Here is an 18,364-nt window from a genome sequence, read left to right as displayed (position 1 = left end):
GATCAAAAAGCAAATAGGAAAAGGCTGTACAATATCCTAAGATTTGCAGCACCGAAGAATATCCTTTTGTTCATGGATTAGTGATAAACCTTCAATTCAGAATTGGAATAAAATCATTTTGGAATGTTCACCAATGGAAATTTTGACTTGTTTACTTTGCACTAAATCGGATACATTCTATAAAGTTTGGGACATTTATCTTAAAAGTTCTGAATTCCGCATTGTCTCGTTTACTCCTGCAAGGTTTTACATAAAATCCATGTCTGTGTCGCTGTTATTCTGTGAGCTTGGTTATGCACCACAGAACCAATTGTGTCTGTATTCTGTTATCCTACCCTCCTCCCTTTCTTCGATATATCCTTTTATTACATGTATGGTGCGAGGCGCTGAATGCAATTAAATAATCCAAACTAACTCTGTTAGTTATTTATTTTTCTCTCACTTCCTATTTGTAATTGTTTGAAAATGATCTTGTTGTACTGTACCAATTTTTTAAGAGTTTGTTGCATTTTTTGTACAAAATGAAAAATCTTCAAGAAAAATACATTTTTAGAAAAATATTTAAATTCTCAAATCCAATTTCTACCCTTGCATTTCTGATTTTAAAATGGGGAATAGGAGCAGAATTCCTTGAAGGGCAAATAGTGGCTTGAACTTTTTGAGGTGGATCTGTGCCTCCATGTTTGAAGCGTTTTCATTTTGACACATGGAGGTCAGGATTCCCAATTCCAGCAGAGAAAAGATGTGTAGAGCAGGATCCTTCAGATGTGTCTTTTTTACAGTGTTGACCAGGAGGAGATCCCAAAAATCCACAAGGCTTACTTTCCACTGAGACACTTCCACCCGATCAGACACTCCCAGCTGATCAGACAACCCTATCTGACCAGTCTCACCAATCTCCACAATTTCTGATTCAGCCCATTCCCGCGCACCCCCCCACCACCTCTCCATGCATGGCTTAAATATTTCCTCACTTTCTCAATGTGTAACCCAATTCCCTCCCTCTGCTCACAGGCCACAGTGTCAGACTTATTTGACATACACTCCCCACCTGTTTTCCCATTGACAGTCAACCTGACAACCTGTACAAAAATTTCAAAGGAACTATTCTTTTCCACTCAGTGTGAGAATATGTTTGAAACCTAGCTCATAGTGGGTATGTCACACTTTTGTTTTCGCTACATTCTATTTGTTTTTCTGAAACAGCAACTTCGTCCCTAACCTTAGATATCCATCCATACCCCATCCCTCTTCATCCTGGGTCTTCATATCCCACATATTTATTATGTACTAACAATTAACATGCCATGTAGAACACAGATAACCCAGCAGTCATTTTTAAATGAGAAAAATAAAATGTATGTTCATATATCTGTCTCTTTGCTATGGAGAGACAATATAAATTAAGAGTAAAATTCTTAAAAGGGGTGCAAAAATAAAGAGATATGTGTGTGTGTGTGCGCGCGCATGCTAAGGAAGTGTATAGTATCCTGAGTTTTATTAATAGGGGCATAGAGTATGTTGTAGGTAAAATAATACCTTCGTTAGTGAGTCAAAGTACAGTAGCTTTTATTTCAAAACTCTGGCATTTTACTCCAGAATTTTGGGAGAACTGTTTCCTTACAATGGACCACCAGACTTCTCTTAGAACACAAACACAAGTGGGCATTTATACATTGAGTCTTAGCGTCAATCATGACACAAAGTTCCAATTCCTGCCAGACCTCCAGATCTTCCTTGCCTGGTCATGATTTAGCTTCAGAGTTGACCTGAGATTACTGTCCATCCGGCAGATGCGGTCATGACACAGGCTTAATCCGGTCACGATTCAAAACCCCTGCAGCAGTACCGGCATCCCTGTCTTTGAAGTTATTTGTGCCATTGCGGCTGCCCCAGCAGGAGTCTTCCTGTTAAAAGCCGGTATCGCGATCTGCCATCAACAGCTGTCAAAAGCTGGTATCATAATATATTGTGTAACGATGTCCAACCAATACAAGTAGGCAAGATTTGCAAAATCTACAAAATAACAGACACATTAAACTATCTGTCTTTATAAAAATGAGTGTTAAAGCATGTAAGACATGAACAAATAACTTGCATTACTCCCAGGAGTAGTATAAGCTTGAGAAAATCAGTCATGATGAAAGGTTATGTTTGTGACGTTCTAGATATAAAATCCATTAATCCTTTCCCTTCTTCAGGTACAAAATGCATTCACTCTTTTCCTACTTCACTACCAGAGCAGGAATGTAATGCTGAACTTATCCAAGGCACTAATTAGACCTCAGCTGGAATATTGTGTACAGTTCTGGGTGCCACACTATAGGAAGGATGTGAACGTATTAGGAGAGAGAGTGCAGAAGAGGTTTACAAGAATGGTTCCAGGAATGAGAAACTTCAGATAAAAGGATGGATTGGAGAGATTGAGACTTTCTCCTTGGAGAGAAGGAAATTTGATAGAGATGTTCAAAATCGTGCTGGGGCTGGACAGAGTACATGGGGAGAAACTATTCCCACTTGTAAAAGGATCAAGAATCAGAGGCACAGATTTAAAACGATTTGAAAAAGAAACTATTATGTGAGGAACAGTTTTTCGTACAATGAATGGTTTGGATCTGGAATGGGCTGCCTGAAAGTGTGGAAAGCAAATGGAATGATGGCCTTCATTTCAAACAGAAAGGAGTGTAAAAATATAAAAATTGCTAAAACTATACAAGGCATTTGTTAGACCACACCTAGAGTTTCTATGGAGACATTCACGGAGGTTCTACGGAGACATTCAAGAGGACGTTAGGTGATTATGTGCAGAGGTATGGGGGGAAAAAGCAGGGGAATGACACTAAGTCACAATGCTCATTTGGAGAGCCGATGCAGACAGAACGGGCCAAAATGGCCTCTTTTTGCACCATAACAACTTGGTGATACTCCTTGCACTTTTTCGATTGGTGCCATGGGATTTTTTTATGTCCACCTGAACAGACAGATGGGGTCACAATTTACTGTTTTAAGACAGTGCATCTCTGTCTCTGGAGTGTCAGTTTGAATTGTGTGACTGAATCCAAGAGTGATGCTAGAACCTACAATGTTCTGGTTCAAGCATCAGAGCGTCACCACTAGGGGCAGAGTTTCTCAATCTCCATTCTGATCTGAGCGTATGACAGTATATAATGTTTTCCAGCAAAAGACTATAGGGTGGAATTTCTCTCAGCAGGGTGAATGTACTATTGCCAAGTTTATGGATGATACTAAACTAGATGAGAAGACAAGTGATGTGGATGACACTAAGGATAGGATTTTCCATTCCTGCTCATCCCAAAACCAGAAAATCCCAAGGTCAATAGACCTTTGCATGGTCTGCCCCCACTTGCTACAATTCCTGTAGTGGGCGGGAGGGGAAAATTCCCCTCCAAGAGTCTGCAGAGGGACATTGATAGGTTAAGAGATTAGGCAAAAACTTGGCAGGTGACATACAGGAAAATGTGAAGTTATGCACTTTGGTAGGAGCTAAATTTTTTTTAAGTAGAAAAAGACTGCAGAAAACTGCAGCACGGAGGGATTTTGGGGTCCTTATAAAGAAATTACAAAAATTAGCGTGCAAGTTCAGCAGATAACAGGGAAAGCAAATGGAATGATGGCCTCCCTTTCAAAGGGAAAGGAGTATAAAAATAGGGAAATCTTGCTAAAATTATGCAAGGCATTAGTTAAACCATACCTAGAGTTTCAGCCCCCTATCTAAGGAAAGATATACTGGCTTTAGAGGCAGTCACCATTTTGATCCTAGGTATACAATTTTGATGTGGGTATGCCGGCGTTGGACTGGCGTAAACACAGTAAAAAGTCTGACAACACCAGGTTTTAGTCCAACCGATTTATTTGATAATAGACTCACAAGCTTTCGGGGTTAGTCCCTTCGTCAGGTGAATGGAGCGTTCTGGCCTCAGACAGAGCATATAAAGCACGGACAGTTTAGAGATTACTGATTAGAATGCAAATCCTTACACCTAACCTGCTGTTCAAGACCTGAAGTGGCTGACAATGTGAGTGGAAGGAGCACTGATCACAGGTTAAAGAGATGTGTATTGTCTCCAGACAGTACAGTAAGTGAGGTTTTGCAAACCCAGGCAAGTCACGGGGGTTACAGATAGTGCGACATGAACCCAAGATCCCTGTTGAGACCGTCCTCATGTGTGAAGTCCGCACACATGAGGACGGTCTCAACAGGGATCTTGGGTTCATGTCGCACTATCTGTAACCCCCGTGACTTGCCTGGGTTTGCAAAACCTCACTTACTGTACTGTCTGGAGACAATACACATCTCTTTAACCTGTGATCAGTGCTCCTTCCACTCACATTGTCAGCCACTTCAGGTCTTGAACAGCAGGTTAGGTGTAAGGATTTGCATTCTAATCAGTAATCTCTAAACTGTCCGTGCTTTATATGCTCTGTCTGAGGCCAGAACGCTCCATTCACCTGACGAAGGGACTAACCCCGAAAGCTTGTGAGTCTATTATCAAATAAATCGGTTGGACTAAAACCTGGTGTTGTAATACAATTTTGATACCAGAGATGAGGGGTTAGCTTAAGTAGACTGGGCCTGTACTCGTTGGAGTTTAGAAGGCTGAGGGGGATCTTATAGAGTCTTACAAGATAATGAAGGGGCTAGACAGGGTAGAGGTAGAGAGATTCTTCCCGCTTAGAAAGGAAACCAGAGCTAGAGGGCACAGCCTCAAAATAAGGAGGTGGGGGCAGTTTAAAACAGAGTTGAGGAGGAACTTCTTCACTCAAAGGGTAGTAAATCTCTGGAATTCTCTGCCCATTTGAATTGGTGGATATGTTTAATATGTTTAAGTCACGGGTAGATAGATTTCTGATAGACAAGGGAATTAAGGGTTATGGGGAGCAGGCGGGAAAATGGAACTGATCCACTTCAGATCAGCTATGATCTTGCTGAATGGTGGGGCAGGCTTGAAGGGCTAGTTGGCCTACTCCTGCTCCTATTTCTTATGTTCTTATGCTCTGTAGAGGGATTTTCCTATGAGGGCAGGTTGAGTGGTTGGGCATGTACTCACTGGCATTTAGAAAAATGAGAAGTGATCTTATTGGGATACACAGGATTTTCAGGGGCCTTGATAGTGTAAATGCTGAGAGGCTGTTTCCTTCTGTAGGAGAGTCTAGGACCAGAGGGTATAATTGCAGCGTAAAGGGTCATTCACTTAAGATAGAAAGAGGAAGAATTTCTTCTCAAAGAGAAGTGAATCTGGAAATTTTTATTGCAGACGGCTGTGGAGATTGGTTGTTAAATATATTCAAGACTAAGAAAGATTTTTAATCAGTAAGGGAATCATGAGTTATGAGGCTGTAAAGCAGGAAAGTGGAATTCAGAATTATCACATCACATCAGATCAGTTATGATCCTATTGAATGGCAGAGCAGACTCAGTGGGCCGAATGGCCTACTTCTGCCCCTAGGTCTTAGATCTCATGGTTGCATGATAGAATAGTGGTTCACCTGTATAAATCCAGTGTCAACTTTTTGTGATGCATCTAGCTACCCTCTCTCCAGGTTATCATGGTGTGATGGAAATCTCTTGCTTTAAAAAAGACTTCGATGTACGGGGTGTAATTTCAAAATTTGAAAATAGTCATCGAAGTATGCAGCATAGATACAAGCCCTTTGGCACATTGCGTTTGAACCAGTCAAAGACAAACCACCTATCTATTCTAACCCCATTTTCTAGCACTTGGCCTATAGTCTTGTATGCCTTGGTGTCACAAGTGTACATCTAAATACAGATAACCTCAAGCATGTAAGTATGAACCATGAGGAGGATAAGGATAAACTTCAAGAGGACATAGGTTGGTGGAATGGGTGAACACAGCAGATTAAATTTAATACAGAGAAGTGTGAAGTGATAAGTCTTGGTAGGAAGAATGAGGAGAGGCAATATGAATTAAAGAGTGAAATTTTAAACACGATTCAGGAACAGTAAGACCATGGGATAAATGTGTTCATATCATTGGAAGTGGCAGGGCAGATTGAAGAAATGGTTAATAAAACAGTTCGGATGCTGCATTTCATAAAGAAATGTAGAAAACAAAAGCAAGAAGTTATGGTAAACCTTTATAAATCTCTGATCTCAACTGAAGTATTGTGTCCAGTTCTGGACACTGCACTTCAGGGAGAAGTATGTGAAGACTCTGAGAGGATGCAGAAAAGATTTACCTGAATGGTTCCAGGATTTGGGGACATCAATTGCAGGATAGATTGGAGAAGCTAGGATTTATTCTTCCAGAACAGAGAAGGTTGAGGAGAGATTTGAGATCAGTGCTCGAAATCTTGAGGGGTCTTGGACTCCAGTTTAAAATGCTTGACAAAAGAATCCATGACAACACAAAGAAAAACCTTTTTATAGCCTGAGGGCACAGTGAAGCCACATACAATCAGCTATCAAAGAGGAATTAAGTAAGTACCTAAAGAGAAAAAAATTGCAGAAAGAGCAGGAGAGTGGGATTAGCGGAGTTGTTCTAACGGAAAACTGTTATGGACACGACAGCCGATGGTTACAGCACAGGGGGAAGAAGCATTCTGTGATTTAGTAGATTTGCAAGTCACTTGTGAAATGCAAACAGACAAGACTGGAAATACACAGCAGATCAGGCAGCATCTGAGAGAGCAAAACAAAGTTAACATTTCAGTACAATGACTTTCCATCAGAGCTGGAAAAAATTCAAGGAACAGAAGTTTAAAAGTGATAACAGAATGGGGGCTAGGAAATAATAAAGGAGAAGATCGGTTTAGGATAAATGGCAGGAGTGTGAGATGATTGCTACCCAATTGTCTGAATGCAGCTCCAAAACTTGAAGCTCACCCTCGTTCAGGACAAAACAACTTGATGGGCATCCTCATCCAGCGTTGGTGCACAGTGTACCATCTACAAGATGCGCTGCAACAACTCACCAAGATTGCTTTGACAGAGCCATCCAAATCCACAAGGTCATGGGCAGCAGGCACAAAGGATTGGTTCAACCTGCAAGTTCCCCACCAAGCCACTCACCATCCTAGTTTAGAACTTTATTCCTGCCCTTTTACTGTTGTTGGGTCAAAATCCAGGAACTCCCTCCCTAACAGCATTGTGAGTATACCTATACCTATAGTGGTTCAAGAAGGCAGTTCACCACCACCTTCTCATGAGTAGTTAAGGATGAGTTTAATGCTAGTCTTGCTAGCAACACTTACATCCCATGAATTTAAAAAAAACTACAAAGGATATAATGGTTCAAGGAAAAAGGTATAGTATTGAGACACTAATGGTGGGTCCAGAGAAGATGTATATGGCACTAACAAACATTATGAACTCCTACAGGCCATGTATAAAGTGAATTTGAAATGTCAGGTGAATTTTGAATAGGTGCCTCTATTCTGGAGGTGCCTATAACTTCATACTAATTAGCACGTAGGCTGCAAGGGTTTCATGAGCCATGCTAATTGTTTAAAGTTGAAGTTACAGCACATGTTTGTAGCAACATAGACAATGTTTTCTGGCCACCTAGTTTGTGGAATATTCGATAAAGGAGCATTTGGGGCAGTAGAGAGATATCTTTACACCTATGCCAGACCTGGGAATGTATAATACAACCTCCATAACCCCATTATAAGTTCACTGCATTCATTCAGTATCATTGGCATCCCTCATCATGATAAGTATAAAATCCAGTAGAAGAATATGTTTTTTTTCTTGGAAAAAACAAAAAATGAATGAAATGATGTATGCTGTATTTTCAGAAAGAAGAACTAAAGAAAAGTGTGCCTGATGGAATTGCCTCCTTGCAGTGAGATCAGCAAAGATGAACATTGTTTCCAGAAGAAAAAATATATCTTAAATCCTGAATTGGCTGAAGATGCAAATTCTTTGTCCTCTGAAGCTGGGCCTATCATTCCTGCTTTGGATGTCGAAATATCCAGAGGATGTTACTCTGAACTTCCAGAAGGGTGGAAGAGAATAGTGAAAGAAAGAAAAACAGGGAAGTCATCTGGAAAATGTGACGTTTACATTATAAGGTGAGAGATCTTTTTATTAAATCACAGGTGGTGTCTTTGTCACAAGGTGGGGAAGCAATGCAACACTCCTGCGGCTAATTTAAGGCACTCCTAAGTGCCTAGGCTCACTAATCCAAATATTTTAATACCACGGGTCCTCCCAAACATGACACTATCAGAAATGTGGTTGTACTTCACTAATGTACTTGCGCACTGTGACTCCGAATGGAAAAGAAAGTTATTCTGTATAGTGGATTACTAGTAGAGACATTAGAACATTAAAAATAACTTTTCCAAGATCTCGATGGATGAAGATTAATCCAACACAAATTATCACCCATAATATAACTAGGTCTCCACTAGTTGTTCAGTAGGTAAATAAACTGCCTGAAGTGGAACAGAACCACGCAGTCAAGAAGGACTGGGTTCAGTACGTGCTCATTTCAAGGTGGCAGGTTGGAATCAGCTCTGACAGGGGGTCATTTACACTCGAAACGTTGGCTCTATTCTCTTCCCACAGATGCTGTCAGACCTGCTGAGATTTTCCAGCATTTTCTGTTTTTGTGCTGGAATCAGAATACCTGAGCTGAGAAAGTGGAAAAAGCAGTTGTTCTATTCCTGAACACTGTTTCAGTGATATCTGCTAGAAAATACCATTAAATGGATACTATAGACAAGAGTAGCAGTTTGATTGTGAGGGCTCTGTGAATGATTAATGTGCATGCAATTTCTGTCCAGGTATAAGAGACCAATCTTCTCCTTGGTGCAAAAGTTGGCTTGGTCCCACTATGTATTTTTGCATACAAGACTGTATCCCAAAGTTCCAGTAAAAAGCTGCAAAAATCCATGACCTTTTTGTGAAACATGAAGCAAACTCCCAGGGCTTCTAAGCATAAAATTTCTCCTATTTTTATGTCAACTGTGACCACTAGTTCTTTTGTTCTTTTTTTTTCATTTCACCCTGTCCATTTCCATGCAGTTTTGCTCTGCTCCTTCAGCCTTGCAATATTTAAATGACAGCTGGCTCTTCCAACTTCAGTCTTAGTTCAGTCTTATTTTAAAGCTCTTTCTGAAGCCAGGCATTGGGAAGAAGAATTTTCCCAGTGGTGGAGAGCCATAACAAACGATGATGGGAGTGTATGGTTTGATGATGCTGGGATCAGCATCTTGGGAGAAACAGCTATGCTGAGAAAGAAACAGAGGGACGACTTGGAATATATGATCTGGATATAGTGGCACAGTAATGTGGTGATGTTACTGGACTAGTGACCCAGAGGTATGGACTTTTCTAGAGTTTGAGCATTAAAATTCAGCATTAGTTTAAGAAAGGTGAGGAAATAAAAGTGACAATGAAGCTGCCATTTCATCATAAAACTATTGTGGTTCAGATTTTATTTTGGATACATTTGTACATCCCATTTGCTCACAGTATCACCCCAAAAAAAATGGAAGCTGTTACTGAGCAGACAAAATCCATTCAGCAACCATCACATTTCAAATGCAACCTACACAGCATTATCAGTTTATAGAAAAGCATTTCATTACAAATATGGAGATGGGAGTTTATAGTAACAATATAATCAATTATTTGGATTTGGGGAAGAGTGGATTTTAGTAAACTAAAGCAGGATCTGGCCAAAGTATCCTGGGAACAACTGGGTGGGGAGGGGGCTGGTTGGTTCCAAAAAGGAAATGGTCCAACATATTCCGTCTACGGTGATAGGAAGGAGTAATAAACCTAGAGAACCATGGATGGCCAGAGATATTTAGGATGCAGTACGAAGGAAAAGAGAGGCTTTTAGCAGGTACAAGAGGAGCAAATCAGCAGAAGCCTTACTGGAGTACGGAAAGTTCAATGTGGAGCTTCATTAAACAATTATGAGAGCAAAGAGGGGATATCAGAAATCTCAAGCTGGTAAAAATAGGGGAAATCCCAAAATATTCTATAAGTATATCAATGGAATAATCAGGGAAAGAGTAGGGCCCAAGTGGGGCAAAGGGGGCAATCTACATACAGAGCCAGGGGACATCAATAGAACACAGAACATAGAGCGTTGAATGAATACTTTGGGCCTAATTTTTACCATCAAATTGCACCCATTTTTGGGCGTGAATTCTTGATAAAATCGGGCTTGAGGCGAGTAACGTGATCCATACCTGCCTCTACACCTGTTCCACCTTTGCCAGTGACTGAAAATGGCCACCGCCTGGAGCGTGCCAGAAATGGGCGCGATGTCAATTTAAATACGTTTGCATGCATTTAAATTGACTTAATGGGCCATTATCCCCACATTTGCCCGTCCAGATTCGGTGCAAAACAGACATGGTCCACAAAGATTCAATTCAGGCGCCCCAGTTCCTGAGGAGGTACGTTCATAGCTTCCAATAGCTCACTAACTCAGATCGGTGGAGGGGAAGGCAGGTCACATGGCTCTCTGGTGGGGGAGTGAGGTGTGTCAGGTGGCTCAGGTGGGAAGAGAGGCGGGTCAGATGGCTGTCTGGTGGGGTGGCAGAGGCAGGGGGAGGCCACTCTGTATGCGATCAATGAGAGGGTCGGGGGGGTCTGCTGCCACTTTGCGTGCATTCGGTGGGGAAGGGGGACAGGAGCTGCAATCAGTCTGGGTAGCAAATGGGTGGGAGGATAAGGGATCAGTTATGTTATGGGGGTGGGGTAATGTCTTGGGGGTCAGGGGAGGCATTATCTGGCCCACGAGCAATGTGGCAGGGGGACGTTTGTAAATTTTTTTTACTGCATGTGCGTAGTTGAAGGCTCCAGTTGAAGCTGCAGCATTTCGGGCACAATAAGCCCCACCCGCAGGCTTCTGCAGTGTGATTCGGAATCACTGATTCTTTTTTTCCAGGCAGGATGTGTAAGGGGGCACCTCAGAATAGGTCTAAAAGTCAGATCTGAAACTCCCAGATTCAAGTCCACCCACCACTTAGAATCAAAGTGGGCCCTTCACATCCATCTTCACCCACGAGAATGAGGTGGAAGGTATGGAATTCGGAGAGAAACTGAAGTTCTTGAGCAAAATATCATAGGGAATGACATGCTATTGGAGGTGTTAAAAGTGGACAAATCTCCAGGGCCAGATGAATTGTGTCCCAGGCTGCTGTGGGAAGCAAGCAAGGAAATTGCAGGGGCTCTGACCCAAACTTTCAATTCCACTCAGGCCAAGAGAGAGGTGCCAGAGGCCTGGAGAACACTAATGTTGTTCCACTATTTAAGAAGAGTTATGGAGCTAAGCCAGGAACTACAGAAGAATGAGGTTCATGTCAATGGTAGGGAAATTACTGGAGAAAATTCTGAAGGAGAGAATCTTCCTTCACTTGGAGAGACAAAATTTCATCAGGGATAGTTAGCATGGTTTCGTCAGAGGGTCATGCCTAAGAAATTTTATTTGTTTGAGGAAGAGACCAGGTGTGTAGATGAGGTTAGTGCAGTTGATATAGTTTATATGGATTTCAGCAAAAACTTCGACAAGGTCCCACATAGGAGACTTATAAAGAAGACAGGTGCACGTGGCATACAGGGTAATTTGAGGATGTGGATTCAAAATTAGCTTAGTTGTAGGAGACACACATGATGACAGCAGCTCCTTTAGTGGTTGGAAGCCAGTATCCAGTGGCGTACCACAGGGATCTGTGCTGGGTCCCCTATTATTTGCCATTAATATAAACAACATAGATGACTGCAGGGAGGGGGGGGGGGTGTGGTAAGTTTCAGATGACCCAAAGATTGGCTCAGGATGATAAAGAGAGCTAGTAAAATAGGCAGATAAGTGGCAGATGTATTTTAACCCTGAAAACTGAGGTGAAACACTTTGGAAGGAATAATTTGATAAGGAAGTATTCAACGAACGGCATGACACTAGGAAGTTCTGAGGAACAAAGGAACCTTGGGGGCATGTTTGTCAGTCGATCTCCGGAGACAGAGGTTCATGTTTATAGGACACTTGCCTTTACCAATGGAGGCATAGATTTCAAAAGCAAGGAGGTCATGTTGGATAAAAGCAAATACTGTGGATGTACTGGAACTGAATCAAAAATAGAAAATGCTAAAACATCCCAGGTCTGACAGCATCTGTGGGGAGAGAATAGAGCTAACGTTACAATTCTGGATGACCATTCATCAGAGTTGCCATGTTGAAGTTGTATCGAACTTTAGTGAGGCCACAGCCGGAGTAGTGCGTGCAGTTCTGGTCACCACATTAAAGGAAGGATGTGATTGCACTGGAGAGGTGCAGAGGAAAGTCATCAGAATGCTGCCTAGGATGAAGCATTTAAGTTACCATAAATATAGAAACCCTACAATGCAGAAAGAGGCCATTCGGCCCTTCAAGTCTGCACTGACCACAATCCCACCCAGGCCCTACCCCATACACCTACATATTTACCCGTTAATCCCTCTAATTTATGCATCTCAGGAACTAAGGGGCAATTTTTAGCGTGGCCAATCAACCTAACCTGCACATCTTTGGACTGTGGGAGGAAACCAGAGTACCTGGAGGAAACCCATGCAGACATGAGGAGAATGTGCAAACTCCACACAGACAGTGACTCAAGCCAGGAATCAGACCCAGGTCCCTGGAGTTGCAAAGCAGCAGTGCTAACTACTGTGCTACCGTGCTGCCCCAGAAAGAGGCCATTCGCCCATCGAATCTGCACCGACAACAATCCCACCCAAACCCTATCCCCATATCCCTATATATTTACTCGCTAATCCCTCTAACCTATGCATCCCGGGACACTAAGAGGCAATTTTAGCTTGGCCAGTCAACCTAACCTGCACATCTTTGGACTGTGAGAGGAAACCAGAGCACCTGGAGGGAACCCATGAAGACATGGGGAGAATGTGCAAACAGTGTGACCCGAGCCGGGAATCAAACCCAGGTCCCTGGAGCTGTGAAGCAGCAGTGCTAACCACTGTGCTACCGTGCCGCCACACACATTGCATCATTCATGACTTCAAGAAGGGTGATTGGATAGATTTGGGTTGTTTTCATTGGAGCAGAGAAGACCCAGGAGTAATCTGATCAAGGTGTTTAAGACAAAAAGGGACATGGACAGACAGGGTGGATAGAGGGCAACTGTTCCCCATGGCTGAAGGGTCAGTCATGCGGGGCAAGAGGTATAGGGGGATGTAAAGAAAACCATTTTTATCCAGAGGGTGATGACAGTCTGGAATGCTGGCAGAATGATAAAATCTGGTTGCCTCGCATCCTTTAAACAATACCTAGATGAACACTTGGCATGTCATAACATTCGAGGCTATGGACCAGGTGCTGATAAAGGGATTAGTTGGGAAAATTGGTTGGTTCTCGTGTTGATGTAGACTCGAAGGGCCTCTTTTGCACTGTGATCCTGTGAATTAAGGATGGGTAGTAAGTGCTGACCCAACCAGTGACATTATATCACTGAAAGAATAGGGGAAAGAAATGAGGACAAAATGTATTATTTTAAAATGAATGTCTTTTTTTTCTCTATTTAATGGGACATGGGCATTACTGACAAGGCCAGCATTTGTTGCTCATCCCCAGTTGCTCTTGAACTGAGTAGCTTGCTTGGCCATTTCAAAGCCATCTACATTGCTGTGGATCTGGCATTACAAGTAGGCCAGACCAGGCAAACAGGACAGTTCTTCCCTAAAGGACACTAGTGAACCAGATGGATTTTTACAACAATCCACAATAGTTTCATTAGAGTTTTAATTCCAGATCCATGGTGGGATTCCAAAGTGGGCCTCCAGTGCATTACCCAGACTCTCTGGATTACCAATCCAGCAACAATACTACTACATCACCACCACCTCCCCAGGAAATTCCATCTCCACATCTTGAACTAATGATCTTCAACATTCTACCCCTCCTCCACCCTAGCCTTGATCTTGACATTTCTGTGTCCAAAGCTATGAGAAATCAACTAGTTTTCATTACTTTATTGCATAGGAATTGAAGAAGCAAATGTTTACTCTTTGTATTCCTGTGAAAAACCACAATTGATTTGCCCTTGTGCACATTCACATCCTTTCATTTAGCCCTCAGGGGAAGCAATTTCGATCTTCAAAGGAGCTTGAAAATTACTTTCAGAGAAATGCGGGAGAAGACAGTCTGAAAGCCGAAGTCATTAATGCCTTCTGGCGAGGCTGTGCTCAGAGAAAGATCACCTCTGCTAAACAGGCAGCATTCCTGCAGACCAATACATCACCAACGCAAGGCATCAATAAATTGTCAGTTAACCACCCACAAACTGTGGCACATCTCCATAATGCCAAGAGAGAAAATGGGCCTGAAACTGAGGGTAACTGCTGTAAGAGCAAAAGACAGAGGCATGCAGAAGTTAAAACTGATTCAAAGCAGAAACCTGATAAAGGTGCAAACCTACAAAACCCAACCAGACAGAGAATGTGTTCCAGGAGATCATCTGCAGGAGCCAGACAGAAAAAGCAGCCATCAACTGATGTGAGGGAGCTGGGTGATGGGATTCCAACTGATGGGAGGAGAGCAAGTCCCAAAGCTGAGAGGAAATCCGGCAGCAGAGAGCCCAAAGAACAAACAGCAAGTAACAAAAAGCAGTTTCCAAAGAAACAGGCATTTAAAAGCAAGAACCCACAGGAACTGCAAGTGGAAGAAGCTGGCAAGCTTGCCTCTGAGGTACCAGTGTTTGACAGCCAGGTGGCGACAAAGAGCAAAGAGAGCGATGTTGATGCCATTACATTCCCTGTAACTTCTCATATAAACTTAGATCTGCATTCTCCACAAACACACTGCTCCAAATCAGAGATGACTTGTGAAAACTCAGACAGAGATACAAAGGATTCTGATGGGGACAGGTTTTTATTGCTGAAAACCCCAGGTACGGAATTTAAATGATAATTCAACATTAGCTATCATAGGTATAAAATGTTCTATGTCTTTTTCAATTCTCTTTTTTTTCTAGAGCAGTTGCAAATTTTTATTTTTTTTTAAATTCCCTGCTCTCTGAAGGTACTGACTCAATCAGTTAGCCCAAACAAGTCAGTAGCTGAAACTGAAATTTCTACTCTAAATGGCCTAGTGCAATATTTGGCTGTGCTTTTTCCCAGTAGTAAGTTGTCATTCCTTCCTTTTTCTACATCTCCCATGCACCATTCTCATTGCCAAGCATCAGAACCAATAGTCTGCTGCGGGACTGCTGGCAGTGCCTTGTAAATGATACCAGGATTTGATCTGGGTAATTGGTTTTTCAAGCCTTTGGTGAATCCATCATGCTGCACATAGCTTACTAAATGAGGCTGTTTGTTTTGACACAATATTCTAGTGTACTTTTCTGCAATGACCATTCACTGTTAGTGACATGAAGAGGAGCCGAAACTGAATAGTAAATTCAAACAATAAAAACAGGAGGAGGCTGCCAGCCCCTCGACCTGTTACATAAGAACATGAGAGCCACGCTGAGCTACTCAACCCTTTGAGCTTGTTGCAGTAAAACAGGAGCAGATCATTCAGCTGTCAGGTCTGTTTGCCATTCAGTTTGATTATGCCTCAACCTTATTTCTGTGCCTTTGCCGCAGATACCTTGATATCTTGTGTATCAAAAATCTAATAATCTCAGCCTTGAAAGTTTCAATAGAAAGTAGGATTCTGTAAGGTAACAGTAAGAAGTCTCACAACACCAGTTTAAAGTCCAACAGGTTTATTTGGAATCACGGGCTTTCAGAGTGTTGCTCCTTCAGTTGAGTGGAGAGCTAGGTTCACAACCACGGCATGTATAGGCAAAGCCTCTGATATTTGATTTATTATTGTCACATGTATTAACATACAATGAAAGGTATTGTTTCTTGCACGCTATACAGACAAAACATAATGTTCATAGAGAAGGAAATGAAAGAGTGCAGAATGTAGTGTTACAGTCATAGGGTATAGAGAAAGATCAACTTAATGCAAGGTAAATTCATTCAAAAGTCTGACAGCAGCAGGGAAGAAGCTGTTCTTGACCTCTTAAGGCACATGATCTCAGACTTTTGTATCTTTTTGCCAAAGGAGGAAGATGGAAGAGAGAATGTCCGGGATGCATGGGGTCCTTAATTATGCTGGCTGCTTTACAGAGGCAGTGGGAAATGTAGACAAAGTTAATGGATGGGAGGCTGGTTTGTGGAATGGATTGGGCTACATTCACGAGTTTTTGTAGTTCCTTGCGGTCTTGTGTAGAGCAGGAGCCATGGTAAGCTGTGATACAACCAGAAAGAATACTTTCTGTGGTGCATCTGTAAAAGTTGGAGAGAGTCGTAGCTGACGTGCCAAATTTCCTTAGTCTTCTAAGAAAGTGGAGGCCTTGATGGGCTTTATTAGCTATAGTGTTGGCATGGGGAGACCAGGACATGATGTTGGTGATCTGGACAGCTAAAAACTTGAAGCTCTTGACCTTTTCTACTTCGCCCCCAATGGCGTAGACAGGGACATGTTCTCCTTTTACCTTTAGGTAACTGCTCTTCAAGACACGCAACAACACAGAATCGCCGAGCAGAAACTGAGCCAAGTTCCGCACGCGTGAGGATGGCCTCAAGCAGGATCTTAGTTTCATGTCACGTTACATGTAACCCCCACCATACTGCCTGGGTTTGCAAAATTCTATTGGCTATCCTGGCTTGAAAAAAATTCACACCTCTTTAAACTATGATTATCCCTCTCTCAGACTCACACTGTCTGTACCTGTAAAGACTTGATTACCTCTAAAGACTTGCATTCCAACCATTCACGTTGCAATCTGTAATTATCTTTCAAATGTGTCTTTGCCTATATATGCCATGTTTATGAACCTACTTCTCAACTCACCTGATGAAGGAGCAGTGCTCCAAAAGCTTGTGATTCCAAATAATCCTCTTGTACTTTAATCTGGTGTTGTGAGACTCCTTTGTGTGCCCACCCGAGTCCAACACCAGCATCTCCACATCTGTAAAGTAAGGCATATTAGTGGTCATTTCCTGGCAATATACATAGGTACTCATGATATGGAGATGCCAGCATTGGACTGGGGTAAGCACAGTAAGAAGTCTCACAACACCAGGTTAAAGTCCAACAGGTTTATTTGGTAGCAAACACCACTAGCTTTCAGGGTGCTTGCTGCCCTTTCGTCAGGCGAATGGGGAGTTCTGATCACAAACAGGGCATTTAAAGGTACACACTCGGTTTGTAGAATACTGATTACATTGCAAGTCTTTACAGCTAATCAAGTCTTAAAGGTGCAGACAATGTGAGTGGAGATAGCATTAAGCATAGGTTAAACAGATGTGTATTGCCTCCAGACAGGACAGTAAGTGAGATGTTGCAAGCCCAGGCAAGTCATGGGGGTTACAATTGGTGTGACATGAACCCAAGATCCCAGTTGAGGCTGGCCTCATTTGTGCGGAACGTGGCTATCAGTTTCTGCTCAGTGACTCTGCGCTGTTGTATGTCGTGAAGGCCGCCTTGGAGAACGTTTACCCGAAGATCAGAGGCTGAATGCCCATGACCACTGAAATGCTTGCCAACAGGAAGAGAACAGTCTTGCCTGGTGATTGTCAAGCGGTGTTCACTCATCCGTTGTCTGCATGGTCTCCCCAGTGTACCATGCCTCGGGACAGCCTTTCCTGCAACGTATCAAGTAGACAACATTGGCCGAGTTGCAAGAGTGTGTACATAGGATTTCCTCAGATGAGGAGAATTGCAACAGACACCTCTGTTAAGATGCCCTCATAAGAACAGAATATGGTGTTCGACTCATCGATCGACAGTTCTGACACGCCACAGTGAAAAACCGCACCAACCTCCTCAGAAGACAAACGCGGGACACAGTGGACAGAGTGCCCTTCGTCGTCCAGTACTTCCCCAGAGAGGAGAAGCTACGACATCTTCTCAACATGTCATTGATGAAGACGAACATCTTGCCAAGGTCATCTCCTCACCCCCACTTCTTGCCTTCACATCCTCAAACAGATCATTGTCCGCAGCAAACTACCCAGCCTTCAGGAGAATAGTGACCCAGACACCACATAACCCTATCACAGCAACCTCTGCAAGACATGCCGGATCATCGACACAGATGCCATCATCTTACGTGAGGACACCATCCACAAGGTACACAGTACATACTCTTGCAACTCGGCCAACGTTGTCTACCTGATACATTGCAGGAAAGGATGTCCCGAAGCAAGGTACAATGGGGAGACAGTGCACACGCTACGACAACAGGTGAATGAACATCACTCGACAATCACCAGGCAAGACTTCTTTTTCTGTTGGTGAGCACTTCAGTGGCCGCAGGCATTCGGCCTCTGATCTTCAGGTAAACGTTCTCCAAGGCAGCCTTC

At 42.7% G+C, this 18,364-nt stretch overlaps 1 protein-coding gene across 5 annotated transcripts in view; it reads left to right on the top strand.

Annotated features, from left to right (window-relative positions):
• mbd4 (methyl-CpG binding domain protein 4) overlaps positions 1–18,364 on the top strand; it is a 46,559-nt gene that overhangs the window by 11,105 nt on the left and 17,090 nt on the right. For all 5 annotated transcript variants that reach the window (XM_080184751.1, XM_080184770.1, XM_080184764.1 and 2 more), the window contains 2 exons: positions 7,783–8,058; positions 14,075–14,892. In XM_080184751.1, coding sequence (XP_080040877.1) covers positions 7,811–8,058; positions 14,075–14,892 — 1,066 coding nt within the window. In that variant the 5' untranslated portion in view covers positions 7,783–7,810. The remainder of the gene's footprint in view (positions 1–7,782; positions 8,059–14,074; positions 14,893–18,364) is intronic.

The sequence above is a fragment of the Carcharhinus amblyrhynchos genome, chromosome 3, assembly GCF_965287045.1.
Source record: "Carcharhinus amblyrhynchos chromosome 3, sCarAmb.v2.hapA, whole genome shotgun sequence".
NCBI classification, from domain to species: domain Eukaryota; kingdom Metazoa; phylum Chordata; class Chondrichthyes; order Carcharhiniformes; family Carcharhinidae; genus Carcharhinus; species Carcharhinus amblyrhynchos.
Note: the sequence above shows the minus strand (reverse complement) of the source record. Positions and strands in the feature narration are given on the sequence as shown.